This window comes from Melanotaenia boesemani, chromosome 18 (genome assembly GCF_017639745.1).
Source record: "Melanotaenia boesemani isolate fMelBoe1 chromosome 18, fMelBoe1.pri, whole genome shotgun sequence".
NCBI lineage: Eukaryota > Metazoa > Chordata > Actinopteri > Atheriniformes > Melanotaeniidae > Melanotaenia > Melanotaenia boesemani.
This window is the reverse complement of record NC_055699.1, coordinates 14,495,471-14,508,761: the sequence shown is the minus strand read 5'-3', so window position 1 is coordinate 14,508,761 and position 13,291 is coordinate 14,495,471. Positions and strand designations below refer to the sequence as shown.

At 38.9% G+C, this 13,291-nt stretch overlaps 1 protein-coding gene across 1 annotated transcript; it reads right to left on the bottom strand.

Annotated features, from left to right (window-relative positions):
• Positions 1 to 6,844: 6,844 nt before the first annotated feature.
• On the bottom strand, positions 6,845 to 12,529 carry pi15a (peptidase inhibitor 15a). The gene is made up of 6 exons (XM_041968378.1): positions 12,409 to 12,529; positions 11,934 to 12,260; positions 11,160 to 11,278; positions 9,840 to 9,972; positions 9,635 to 9,750; positions 6,845 to 8,848 (listed from the first exon to the last, which is right to left on the bottom strand). The coding sequence occupies exons 2-6, from the start codon at positions 12,207 to 12,209 to the stop codon at positions 8,713 to 8,715; spliced, it is 780 nt and encodes a 259-aa protein (XP_041824312.1). The 5' UTR covers positions 12,210 to 12,260; positions 12,409 to 12,529; the 3' UTR covers positions 6,845 to 8,712.
• Between the last annotated feature and the right edge of the window lie 762 nt (positions 12,530 to 13,291).

Below are 13,291 nucleotides of genomic sequence, written 5' to 3'. Positions count from 1 at the left end.
GCTATTTGTGTCAGAGGTAGAGCAATATAAATGATTTCATGCCTGTGTTTCCTTCTTCTTAGAAGTTTTGCATGAGAACACCCTCTACTGCTCCACTGTTGTTGCATCTGTTGTAAATGCTTCACATAGAAGCATTCGCTATCTCACCAAGCAGTCCCTGTTAAGCCTTGCGTCCAGACACTCCAGTCTGTGCCTCTTCCATTCAGCATGTGGTCTTGTGAGAAACCCCATGAACCCAGCAGAATGCAAAAACTGTGCCAGGCCCCACATCCACTCACAACAGTAGCCTCTGGACACAGCAGCGAACCACACAAACACTCAAATAATACTATTTGTTGGCCTGTGTGCATTGCTCCCTAATGGTTCTGGTTGGGCTGGATTGAGGTCAGATTGTTGGAACAGCGTTGGGGTGAGAATAGGAGTAAAGATCATCAAGGTCATTTGGCAGATGTTTTACATAATTCTGTGACATTATCAGCAGTATTCTGCCTCAGATAGTTACCTCTGGTTAGTCAGAGCTTAGATTGTCCACGTCTGTCCCCCAGTGGTGAAGAGACGGTTGTGCATTTGTGAGATAAGCTATATGAACTGTAATTTATTTGGATTGCAGGGAATGTATAGATTGATTAACTTCTTTTGAATCAACTTGTTATTGAGTTCTTCATAATTATAGTTTTATGTTTTCAGAACACATAACTAAAGTTTGCAGTGGAATGAAAGGATTAGCCAGCATGTGAAAACACTTAATTAGAATAAAAACATTTTTCCCACCATTTTTAATATATTATGCATTAGTAAAATGTTAAAATATTCTCTCAAAATTCAGCTAATGCATCATAAGTGCAGATCAATGGTTTCTACATATGAAGACGGAGAAAAAGTATGCTTCATGGTAACCAGTTTCTTGAGTCTTGAGCCCCTATTTTTCTGCTTCTGATCCTTGGAGTGGACGTACTTGCATCTGCATGATCACACTCATCCTTCAACACAACTCAATCCTATTATCTTGCACTCACTTCTAAACTTGTTGCTAGTGTTGTGGTTATTGTTTGCTTTGTGTTTGAAGTACCAAATTTAGAAAACTTATTTCTTTACGTAAAATAGAACATATAGCACAGCATCATGTCTAATAAATCAGCTGAGTCTGGTTAAGTCATCAGTTTTACACATTTTTCTTTCAAATCTTGTGACTCAAAATATCCTCCACCAAACATTAAAGGGTTTAGTCCTAAAGATTAAAGGATAAGAGCCTCAAAACCTAAATGTTGTCATTTTTGCTTATGCCAGTAATGTGTCAGTCTTTAAACCTTTAATCCTCACTCTGAAACACAGTCTGCTGACTTTTCTGAGCATGAATATGTCTGCTTTTTTCAATGCTCTGTCACAGTACGGAAAAAAACCACCATGATTTCTTCCTATGTTCCTCCCCTTGTATATAAAAATTAGGCATGATGTTAGCTATACATTACGCTGTGTCTTCTCTGTTCAAAGTGTTATTTCTATTTCCTTTGTTTTCTTTACAGTTAACCAAACTGGAGTAGCTTTAAGGGAATGCATCCTTGGCAAAGGCCAGTGTCCCATTCTGCTGTTCAAAGAAACTGATTTGACTCTGCACCTAAATTGGGAAGTTTCTTTCTTTGACAGGGCTTCACCAAGTTTCATGATAGTGTTTGTGTATCTTTTCTGGCAAAGAGCAAAAACGTGAAACAAAACAGCCTCAGTCATATATCTTTGCCATGGTTATTGCAGTCTGGATTTTAGAAATATTAATGTAAAGAAAACTCTTTTTAACAGTCATTACTGACTGTTACATTTTCACTCACTGTGTCATCATATGACACTTTAATGAACTGGATTCCAGTTACATTTTGCCTCCTGAATAGTGGTGGCTGTATCTTTAATAGATTCCATTTCTAAGGACTTCTCAGCACAAAAAGAACAAACATCAAGTTCTCACATAACCACCAGGTGTCACTGTCCTTTCACATATCATCAGCATGTAAGACACGACCTCTTAATTAACTACAGGTTTAAAAAGAAGAGTAATCCCTGAATAACAAACTAAAAAGTTTCAGCTCTCTTGTTTTTCCACCACAAAAGGAGCTCTGGGCAAATTGGAGGACTCATCCATCTCTCAAACTTTTAGGTTGAGATCCTGAACAAACACAAAGGATAGGATTTTGGTAAAGTGATAATGTAGAGGGACTGGGAACTGGGAAATTGTGGGTATCCAAATATCCCATTGTTTTATGTAAGAAATTGTGAAGCCACCAAGTTAGTATTCTAGCATCAATTGTTTCTATACTGCTTCACAGTGTTATTGCTTCAATGAGCTGTTTGTTGAATGGATCGCTGCTTGTGGTGATGACCAACAGAAACCGAGTAACCTCACAATAATGCCAAATGTATTCTGGTGTAATGTCACTAATTATCATCTTCTGGAGACAATGCAGCAGTCATGCATTTGCTTGGTTTGCCCAACTAGATGTTGGAACCCTTTCTGAGAGATGGGGAGGAAAAAAATTATATATATTTTTTTTACAGATTAAGTAAAGAGCACATTTTCCTGAATTCCCTCTGCACAGCAAATGTTCAAAGGTTAGTGGATGGTATCAAAGCTTATCTGAGCTTCTTTAGCATGGGCATGAAAGAAGATTGAGGAAAAAAGGAGGAAGCCCATCTGATTAAGCAGAACTTTCCCAGCTCAGTGCTTCAGAGAGGACATTGATTTTGGCCTGTGTCTTGCAGCTACAGGATGTCGCTTGTCTGGCGTCCCTACAAGGAAGCTAACACTGGCTCATCCAACACAAAGACTTCAGTAGGATATGCAAGGCAAACACTGAATGTGGGCCACTTTTGCCTCAGTTTGTGTTCTTAGACTTAAACAGAGGGGTCAAGTCTAGTTTGCTTCAGTGTCAGAAATACTGTAGATTTACTCTTACAGCCACTGTGGGTCTGGCATGTCAGGTAGACAACACATATTACTTTCATGTCACATATGAGGTTATTATAGACTACACAGTTTTATGATACAACACCAGCTTATGTCCTTAGTGCTACTATGCAATATCTATCCTGAAGTATGCCATATATGCTATAATTATATTTGACTTGACCATGTTAGAAGGAAAAGTCACCAGACGAGAAAAGTGACCATAACTTAAGTCATACATGCCAAGACCAAAATGGTGTCTTATTTCATTGTGGATGATTGCAAGAAACATCAGTGCTCGCGTGTTTCCAGTGATGGGAGGACACGTACATCCATCCATAAAAACCTCAGAGAAATTACCTTTTTTCCCCACATATTATAGCAACATCATCCCAAATAAACAATGTTACACACAAAAATAGACACCGCAGAGTCCACGACACCACAAATTATCAGTGTACCTGAAAAGCGTTATTTTCTACTGCTTGTTTGAAGTAGGGCCATCCAACTTAAGAGAAGAAAGGCTGCAAAAGCCCGAAGTTAACTCTGTGCTGAGAGATTTATGGCAGTAACAGTTTTTTGCATGTAGATGCCAATCCTTAAGGTGATCCCAAAACATGCTTCAAGAAGCTGACATCAGGGAAATATGTCAACAGGCTCTCACCTGAACTACACACATTTCAGAAATATGGGTACATTCAGTTTTCTTTCCCATCAAAAAACTCTGCTGGTAAGATACTGAATTGTGTCTGATGCAAAATTGTTAAAGCTGTGGTGTAGTACGGCATAATGAAATATACAGCAATGAAAGATTCTTGTGTGTTTTAGAGGTTGTAGCTCTACTTTGATGTCTTCAGGCTGCTGCACTGCTTTGCCAGAGAAGGATTTGGGGGAGGCTTGAAGAGTGAGGCTTGGGTAGGGCACAGGGTGCATTTCCGACGGCTGAGCTGCAAAGGGAGCTAAATAAACATGGTTGTTGTGCTTCTAAGGGGAGGGGGACTTGGGGGGGGCTGAAGAACAAGTAAAAAAAGGAATTAGAGAGAAGGCTCTCCCAAGATCCCCCTCGAGGCTTGGTGAAGCCAAGTTTTCAAGTCAGGGAGGGCAGAGAGGTTGTAGAGTACAGAGACTATAAAGGAGACTTTCTGCAGCTGTGCAGCAAACACCACAAAACTTCCCCACCCTCACCAAGTTCCATCCCCACAAAAGATTTATCCTTCCTTCTCATTATTATACTAAACTCTTTCTCGTACATCTTCTCACCAGTATTGGGGTTGGATAACTCCTTGCACATTTGGAAACAAACTCTCTCCAACCTGCCTACTGCCATCTATCAACCTGCTGTGGTCCCTATGAAGTCTCAATCTTCTCAGCAAATCAACGTTTCATCACCTTCTTACTTAAAGGGAACTAAACTGTTTCAGAAGTAACATTTGATCTGACAAGTCAGCAACTCTCATTTATTAGGGAAAGAGGTGCACCTTTACATGAGCTCACAGATGTGTCATTGTGCTCCAGTAGATGTTGGCACTGGTTGATGGTTTTAGTTGACTTGGATTTATTGCTGCAACATCTGGAGGCTGAAAAATAGGCTTAGGCTCTTCATCTTTGTCTTAGACCCAAATACAATTTGCTTTTGAGGCTAGTCTCAGGGAAAAGAACGAAAAAGGCATGAGATATAAAGGATTTTATAGTAAAAACGGATGCATATTGTATATTTTCTGTGACACAACACAACTTACACAACTTACACAATAGTCTTTTCTGACTTTGCCGCGTTTGTATCTGCTGAAAATAAGGCAAGACCTTGTAAGGTATAAGATGGAATGTTTTAATGTGAAAGATTGTGAAAAGTTTGTCTTCAAAGTATGTTAAAAATAAAATACAAAATAAGGTTTAAAACATTTTTAACATGTCCCTAGGATGCATTAGAAGAGATCACAAACAAAGTCAGCCATGGAGGCTACAGCTGACATGAACCACTACAGTCTTGTGATTTTAGATAGCTCATCTTTCCAAAAATAGGATATTTGGGTTACCAGTCCTGACTACTTTCAGGGTAAGGCTGTACAGCTAATTTGCATGTGCTGTCCGAAACCTGTGTAATGACAAGCTAGCAGGCTACAAGGAAATACTAACACAGACTAGGTGGAGAAGCTACTTGTTGTGCTTTGCTACTGTTGCAAAGATAATAGACATACTGTTTATAAATTTAATGGTAGGATATCGTTTTATATAAGCCATCATATTTTACTGAAAGATATCAAACTAAGGAAGTAATGGATTCAGTTCTTTTGCAGACATGGCAAAGTCACCAATTACCAGTAAGCACATGAATCCCCAGTCATCACTGTGACAATAGACGTCATCAATTAAGCAAATTTGACCAATAACAGCTGAATTTGATTGCTTAATTATGAAAACAGACATTGATTCAACTATTTATCAGCAGATGATGAGTATGTGCTGGCATGCAAGTCAACTGGCAAGTTAGTTTTTCTTTATGTATAATCTTTTTGTCCTGATGTCAAAAGTGGACAGTGGTTTACCCCCCACAGGTTTGGTGTTCATCACTGGAGAGACCAACATGACTTCCTGCAATTGTTCTGAAAATGTCTAGCTCAGATGGGTGAGTGTAAACAGGTGCTGCCTTAAAAAGCATTCAGTGAATGAGAGTTAGCATCTCCTTATTGTTTGGCTTTTAAAATATGTATGAATCTACCAGATCCTAACCAAGCCCAAACCTGAGCAGACAGCAAGAAAACATGAAGAAATGTAAAGAGTGTGATGGTTTTATGACCACTTTGAGACCATTTTGCAAAGTCTTTCACTACGGTCAACAAAAATACAACAATAAGAAAAAATGCAATGTGAAAAAGACAACTACAGGAATACCTATCTAAGGAATAAAATTGAAATGTTGATAAGAAACACACTAGTCACACAGAAACTGAACACAGTAGTAGGTTACTGATGTTGTGCATTGCCTCACTATTCACTGCATCACAGTGATGTGCTTTTAAACATCCACCAATTATCTGTTTGGTGCTGAGTCTAGCATCTGAACAAACATATTATTTTCCCCACACATAGCAATGTGTTCCTCAAAAACTCTGTCTGGTTCCAGAAAATGTTAAAAGCTGCTCGGAGCTTCTTAATAAAGTCAAAGAAGTGAATGGAAACCATCGTGTTATATAAGGTTTAGCATAAAAAGGTAAGATATTGTATCCCTCTGAGCCAAATGTAAATGTCTGTGGAATAAAATTTGTTATAGTTTTCTTTGTTTGCTAAAAAGTTTCCTTGATAGCCTGCTGATCTGGTAGCTTTCACGCTCACTAGACAGAGCCTGTACCATGCTATTCCAGCTTGAGAAATGAGCAGGAACTTCAGCATCTGCTCAACACATCAGTGTATTTATGGCTTTACATCTCAAGTCCTACCACTCTGTTTCTTACCAACTTTCTGCAACGTTTGTTATACATACAGCAGAAAATGTTACCCTGTAGACTTTCTCAATTTTTAATTGTTTGGCACTGGCACTAATTTCCCCACTCTTTACCTCAAGCATTCTTTCTGCTCCTTGCTTCTCCCTTTAAGTAGGGTCAGTGGTTCCAAGAGGCAAAATTAAAACAGAGAGGGTCCCCTAAAACCCTATCAGTTGTCTGTTCATTTATGTAGACACAGACAGCTGCGGCCAAAATCAACCATTTCTTGTTAGGCTTCACTTAAAGCCCCCAAATATTTTTTCTTCTCCCTCTTTGATTTTAATAGGCAGGATGTGGAATTTTAATTGAGAATCAAAGAGTCAAACTGCTTCTTTTAGATGCTGATGAATATCAGACAGCATCAGAATATGGACAAAAGCACTGTAACACTGTTTTTAGCCAGAGAAAAGACAATAAAAAAAACCAAATCAAAATAGAGCATTTTATTACACACACACAAACAAAAAGAAAAATGCAACTCACTGCATAAATATCTCAATGTTGATTTAAATACTGTCAGTGCTGAAAAAAACGTTACTTTCCTATGATTGTAACTTTTTGTCCACTGGAATGTGTTGAATATGTTTTCATATACTGTAATTCTTTTACAAAAAGTAAAAAAAAAAATCATTAATTAAATCTTGTCAATATAAAAAAGAATAACTTACAATATACTTGTTTTAAGATAGTCAAGGTATGATTATCTAAACATACAAAAGTAATAATCATTTTCTGTTATTTTAGAAATTTACAAACAATTAAGGTGCACTTCAGTGCATGATTCCCAAAACCAAATCAGCATTCATAAGAAAATATAGAAAACATCCAAAATACATAATGGTATATAACATACCACTATACTTATATACCTATATATGTACATAAGTATGATTACAGAGCAGATATGTGGGTCAGATTTATAGCAGAAATGTATGAAAAATGAATACAAACCTGTGCAATGCCCCGTAGGTTGAACTGTTAGGCTGAAAAGATACTTGCATTTAATTATTCAAGTGCATATTCGTCTTGGCTGCTTTGCAATGTTGCGTTTGTTTTCAGCATCATTTGTGCACATCCTCAGAAATTATAGCTATGCATTTGCAAAATGCAATCTACGAGTAAACTCTAGGGACAGTCTATGGACCTAATTGACCAGATGGAAAGGTCTGAAGATCAACAGTGGTAAAATGCATTTAACATTTTGTTTACAGCCTACGAATTCTGCAACTCTATCCAAAAGCAAAAGCAAGTATGTGAACAACTATGTTCACTTTGTTACACTCGTAGAGACAAAGTGTCATCTATACGAATACAAGGCTAAAAAGCAAGTATATTCTCAGCCTTAGCATGACACTCAAGTTAATTAGTGCAGACTGAAACTAAAATTGCACCTTGTTGTTTTTTTAAAAGCGTTTGACAGCAGAGGTGTTATCTGTGCTCATAATTGGCCTTCAACTGGAGATGTCCCAGTCTACGCAAAGTATAAGCTGCATTATTTGTTGCAGGACACTTAGAGCAGAACTTGGTAACCTTCTCAAAAAGTTTAACTTAGCTTGGAAGTTTTAATGAATACAACTTGGAAGTCCTCTCCTCCCTTTCTGCTGTGCTTCAGCTCTGTACCAAAGCACCTTCCTACAGATGAAGCCGTCATAAAAGCTAGAAATCCAGCAAGACTTCTCACTCTTTATTGGTGTTGCACTACTCCTTTGCAAATATGCAGCTTTTAGTCAATATACCAAGTTCTGCTTAAAGGTCACCGTTGGCACCAAAGCCACAGTAAAGCTGACGCTGCCAGTGTGGGTTTCCCCTCCTAGGTCAAAAGCTTTGATCCTTTTGATCCTGTTTGATCCCAACATTCTTGTGAAGGCAGAGCACACAGCATGAAGGTGTGATGCCCATAGCACCAAAGTGAGCAGGTATTATGAGCTATGACACTTGTTAATGTCCTTAATTACCACATTGTCAACTGTAAACTAAAACAAAATCAATGACAAATGCATTTGCAGCACCACACAGTACACATTGTTGAAAGATCCATGTTTCATATAAATATATTTTCATAAATTTCATCATTTCAAATAGTCATAGCAATCCGGTAAAAATGCAACAAATTAATTTACAGATTATTTACAAGTTATCAAATCGCCCGGTGCCTTCCAATGTAGGTTCAGTTCCTTAAATAAGCCCATATATACAAAATAGTGTGGTCCACAACTGTTGTGCAAATCCTTACTCGATTTAAAATATTGTCTCTGTGGTACTGTAGGTTGTCAGCTTACGTTGAGAGGAAACCTGTGTTTATTTGAACCAGTGCAGGTAGTTTGTCTTGAGAGCTGGGAAGCACATGTTGTTGCTGCACGAGCCCCCATAGCTGGGAGGGCAGGCGGAGCAGGGTACACCCACTTTGTAGGGAGCCTCTCCAATCCAGTTACCCCTGGAAGACAGCAGGAATTACTGTAAATGAACTTGAAATATACACCTGAACCAACTGAGCAATAAATATTTTGTGAAAGAGTCAATATGGACAAGGAGTAAGGAATAAAAAAAACTATTTTTATTTGCAATTGTCATTTCAAGGTGGGCTTTTGGAGCTTTTAGTGATCTTCAGTAAGCGGCAGATCTGCTTTTTTAAAGAGTAAAGTGTAAATAAAGTATCAGGGTCTGTTTCAAATGCATCCTAAGTGTAGAAAGGCCACTGGATTAAATGACATTTTATCATAGTTTTGCCAACTAGCATCTTTTACACATTCCCTTTGTAAACAATGACATCAGTGACCTTTGCAGAGTGGAAAGCAGGATTATATCACAACCCACAACCTCATCTCTAAAACAACAGAGGCAACAATTCCTCTTGGTGAACTGAAAGAGGTCATGAATGTCCTGCTTACTCTTCCATCAAGTTCAAACCAGTGAGATTAAGGAGCCAAGGTCACAAGTGAATCACAAGTGTGGGAAAGCTTTGAATTTTATTTAAAGACTTTTTCTTTTCTTTGGAAATATGGTACCGGTTCACAGGCTTGTATTTGGGTTATCTAAAACCTCCATCAACATGGGTGGCATTTCATAACTCAGCACAGAACAGAGTGGGTTGTGTTGGGATTAAGCCTGTCGTCACTGTACCGTCGCTAGAAAATACATCCCTACAGCATGAAATTAACACATAATCAGGTTATAAAATGCAAACGACAGAGTAAACTCTCAGGTTAACAGTTCTACTTACTTAGGTGAGTAGTTGCAGACTAAATATGTTGCCCTCTTCCATACCGAGCCCCATACATTCATGTTGTAGCAAGTGTGAACAGCACAGCCCACTTTGTTAGATGTTGCCCAAACCATCTGTGAAACAGAGATCAGCTGCTGGTTAATTTCCCCCTCTACACAAGTGCAACTGCTTTTAATGAAAAGCTGAATAAGTGTTTAACTACCTGTGTGTAATGGGTACACATGGGTCCATAGCATCTGAGAGGGCATCGAGGGTTACAGTCGCGGGGGTAGGGAAAAGAATAATCTTTCACCTCATCGTACCAAGGCTTCACCAGCTGAAGAATAGACCGATAGCTGTGAACAAAATACAGAAAAACAAAGATAAAGTGATTATTCATTAAAAAATTGCAGACATTACAGACTAACGTTGACTCTTAATGGTTAAATTTGAACTTAAATTCTTGGTCATTCATCTCCTTTGTGAGCAACAAAACAAAACCAAGGGCTTCAACAGAGAAATAACTAGACTCTCATTTGATACAACACTGCATTAAATTCGTTAACATTACATTAGATATGACTGTAGCTCAGGTTAAAGAACAATTGTCTACCAATTAGAAGACCAGCAATTAAACTATATGCCAAAGTCTTCTTAGACAAGATACTAAACCCCATCTTGCCTCCCAATGAACACACTGGGATATGAATATGTGTGTGACAGTAAAAAGCACTTGGTAATAAGGTAATAAATAACCTATGGAAGTGCTGTATGAGTGTGTGTGCCATTGGGTAAATATGATATCTGTTAAAGTGCTTTAAGTGTTTAACATGTGACCAAAAATGTACTAAATAAGTACAGCAACAGGACATTTTTCATTGCCCAAAAGTCAGAGGTTTGCAGGTGTTAGCAGGTTTATTCAGGGCAGAAATTATTTCAGTCTGAAGTTATGATTAAATAAAGTTTCTGCTATTTTTTAGCCCTAAACGTTGTGATTTTCTTCAGGTTTACCTTCAAGTGTCTCCTTTACTTTCTTAGACATCGCTTTAATAATTACCTACTTCATTACCAAGGATGAGCTTAAGTACTCTAACTGTGCTGTTCTTTCAGACAGCGAATATAACATTGCTATCTAAGAGCAGTTACAGTAGTTTTCTTTTAAAAGAATTCTTACTACAGAGCTCTCTCTTTGAGTGCACAGGAGCAGTTGGAATAAACTCCTTTCCCTTGAGTCTCATGTTGTTCCTCATAAAATCTAAAGTTTAGGAACACATGAAGGTGCCTTATGTTTCCAAATGGAAAGTCAAGACCCACTAAAGGGGATAGGCTTTTGTCCTCAAGGGTCATGGCTGAAAGCAGAACTTTTGTTTATATAAAGGGTCACAGGAGCATTCCTCAAGCACACCCCGGGTCACAGTGCAGAAACTTTTAGGGGAAAGAAGAAGGGGGCTACGAGGAAACAACCACTACTGCTGAGAGACGGTCATCCTTGAGAGGAGCAGCAGATGTTGGGGAGCGGGAAGAGGAGTCAAAGGTCACTCACCGTCCTGTCCTGACGGAGAGGTTTTGACCCAGGAACCTGAGAAGGTGAGGCGGGCCGTGCTCCCACAGGCAGGCATGAGCCCAGTCTTCGGCTGTCTTGGCTAATGTGTCGTCCCAAACCTAAACGCATGCACACAGCAACATGGTAAAGGTGAGGAAATCCATTATATAACAGATGTAGAAATGACAAAATAGCAAAACACAATTTTCATTTAGCAGTGAGATGCAAATTCATAGTTCTGTTCAGTACTTACACAGCAAAACCCATCCATCAGTGTGGTTACGTAAGAGGAAAAACTTCCTAGTATCTCATGGTGTCACTCTTTTAATGAATTCCATTTGTTTAACAGTCAGACTAAATACATTATATTTAAATGTGTCAACAGTCATGTGAATGTGCAAGTGTGTTTTTTTCTGGGAATGGATCATGTCTACGGCGCTGTAATAGAAGCACCACTAATGAATTTTATTGATACGATCATTGAAAACTTATGCAGCTTTTAAATGGATAGCCCATGTGTCAGCATCAGATGTCTTGCAGCAACCTTTCAATTCCACAAAATGCAACCTGTATGTAAAACAGGGCTGAAAACTATTTACACTTTCGCCATCACATCTAACAGATAAACAACTAGCCACTGCTGTTTTCTCCATGCTCTACTTTAAATGGTACTGGTATCATACATGACCCCTCTTTCCTTTGAAAGTGCCTGCATAATGCACTGCAATGTGCCGCACAGCTGAAGACACCAAGTCCATATAAGTTTCCACTTACCATGTATTCCATATTAGAGGCTGGGGGGAACACCTTCCCTCTAACTTTGTTATGATAATCAAGAATGGCAAGCATGTCGTTCTGACTAATATAACGCTTCCTCCTGGTTTTGGAATGAGCCGTGGCGTCTGTTCCGTGGCTGCGCGCTGCGCCAGGATTGGTGATGTTGGCAGCCGGCGAGGACGCGGAGACAGCGGGAATAGTCGTTGCCAGTGCACTTGCTCCGCAAGATATGCACATGAGTACAAAGTCTATGGCGAGTAACTGAGGTTTCATGTTCGGTTTTTATGAAAGCTGCAGACAGAATTTCCCGAATCCTGGATGGTTCTGAAAATAAATCAAGCAGACAAGACTTTAAAAATAAATTAGAGATTCTTTTTTTTAACAAGCTCAAACAACAAACTTCCTATTTTTCCTTTTAAATATAAAATTTAAAAGACACAGCGACAGTCCAACACACAATCCAGAACCATACCTCTTTTTTTTTTCTTGCGCCTTCTGCCTTGAACCAATTCTGCGTTGCCAAGGCAGTATCACCTCGAAAAGCTATGTAATGGACCGGAGAGGGGGAGAAAGTGGAGAGTTTTTTGCTGGAGAAGTCCGATTTTGCGGGTTTATATATTGCAGTGGACAATGCAGGAAGTGCGTTTGCCTCAGAGGTAGACTTACAGCTCCTCCTCGTCACCTGAGACGCAGCATCATTTGGATGAGTTCTCTGATTCGTCCAGAACCAATTCCCTAAAGAGTTTTCCTGATTTCATATCAAGTTTAAGAGACACCTTTGATTAATAAAACTGGATAATGAAGCATAATACAAGTCTTTAATCTTAAGTTTGTGGTTAATGTAATATTAATGTGATTTATGCTCAAAATTGACCCAGTGATTCTGCTTAATTCAGTTGTTTAACGGTTCAATCAAGCTGGCACATCAGCGCTAGTGACAACTTTAAATTTCCCACATGCTCCACTGGACAATGATCAGGACTTTGATTGGGGAAGAAAGCCAGCAGCTTTTAAAGTGAAATCAGTGCATCAGAGTCTTCTTTGTCACATAAAGATTACACTTGTTCAAAGTGCAGCTCCAGCTGTGTGGTTTGCCAAGTCAGGGATGCAGAGCCAAGAGAGAAAAGAAAAAAAATCCTTCTGTGGGTCATCATTTTCATTGGCAGCTGGTGAACAAATTAAAGCAGCATGACGCAGGAGCCCTTTCTCTCCCCCTTTTCTTCTCTCTCTTTCTTTTTTCTCCTCCTTTCCTGTTGCAGACAACTGGTGCTTTCCCAAAAATCTTCTTGGAAGTGATGGACTTTTCAGGTGCTAGAGTTGTCTTGGAGGAGATATATCACTCAAAAGTGTTGCAG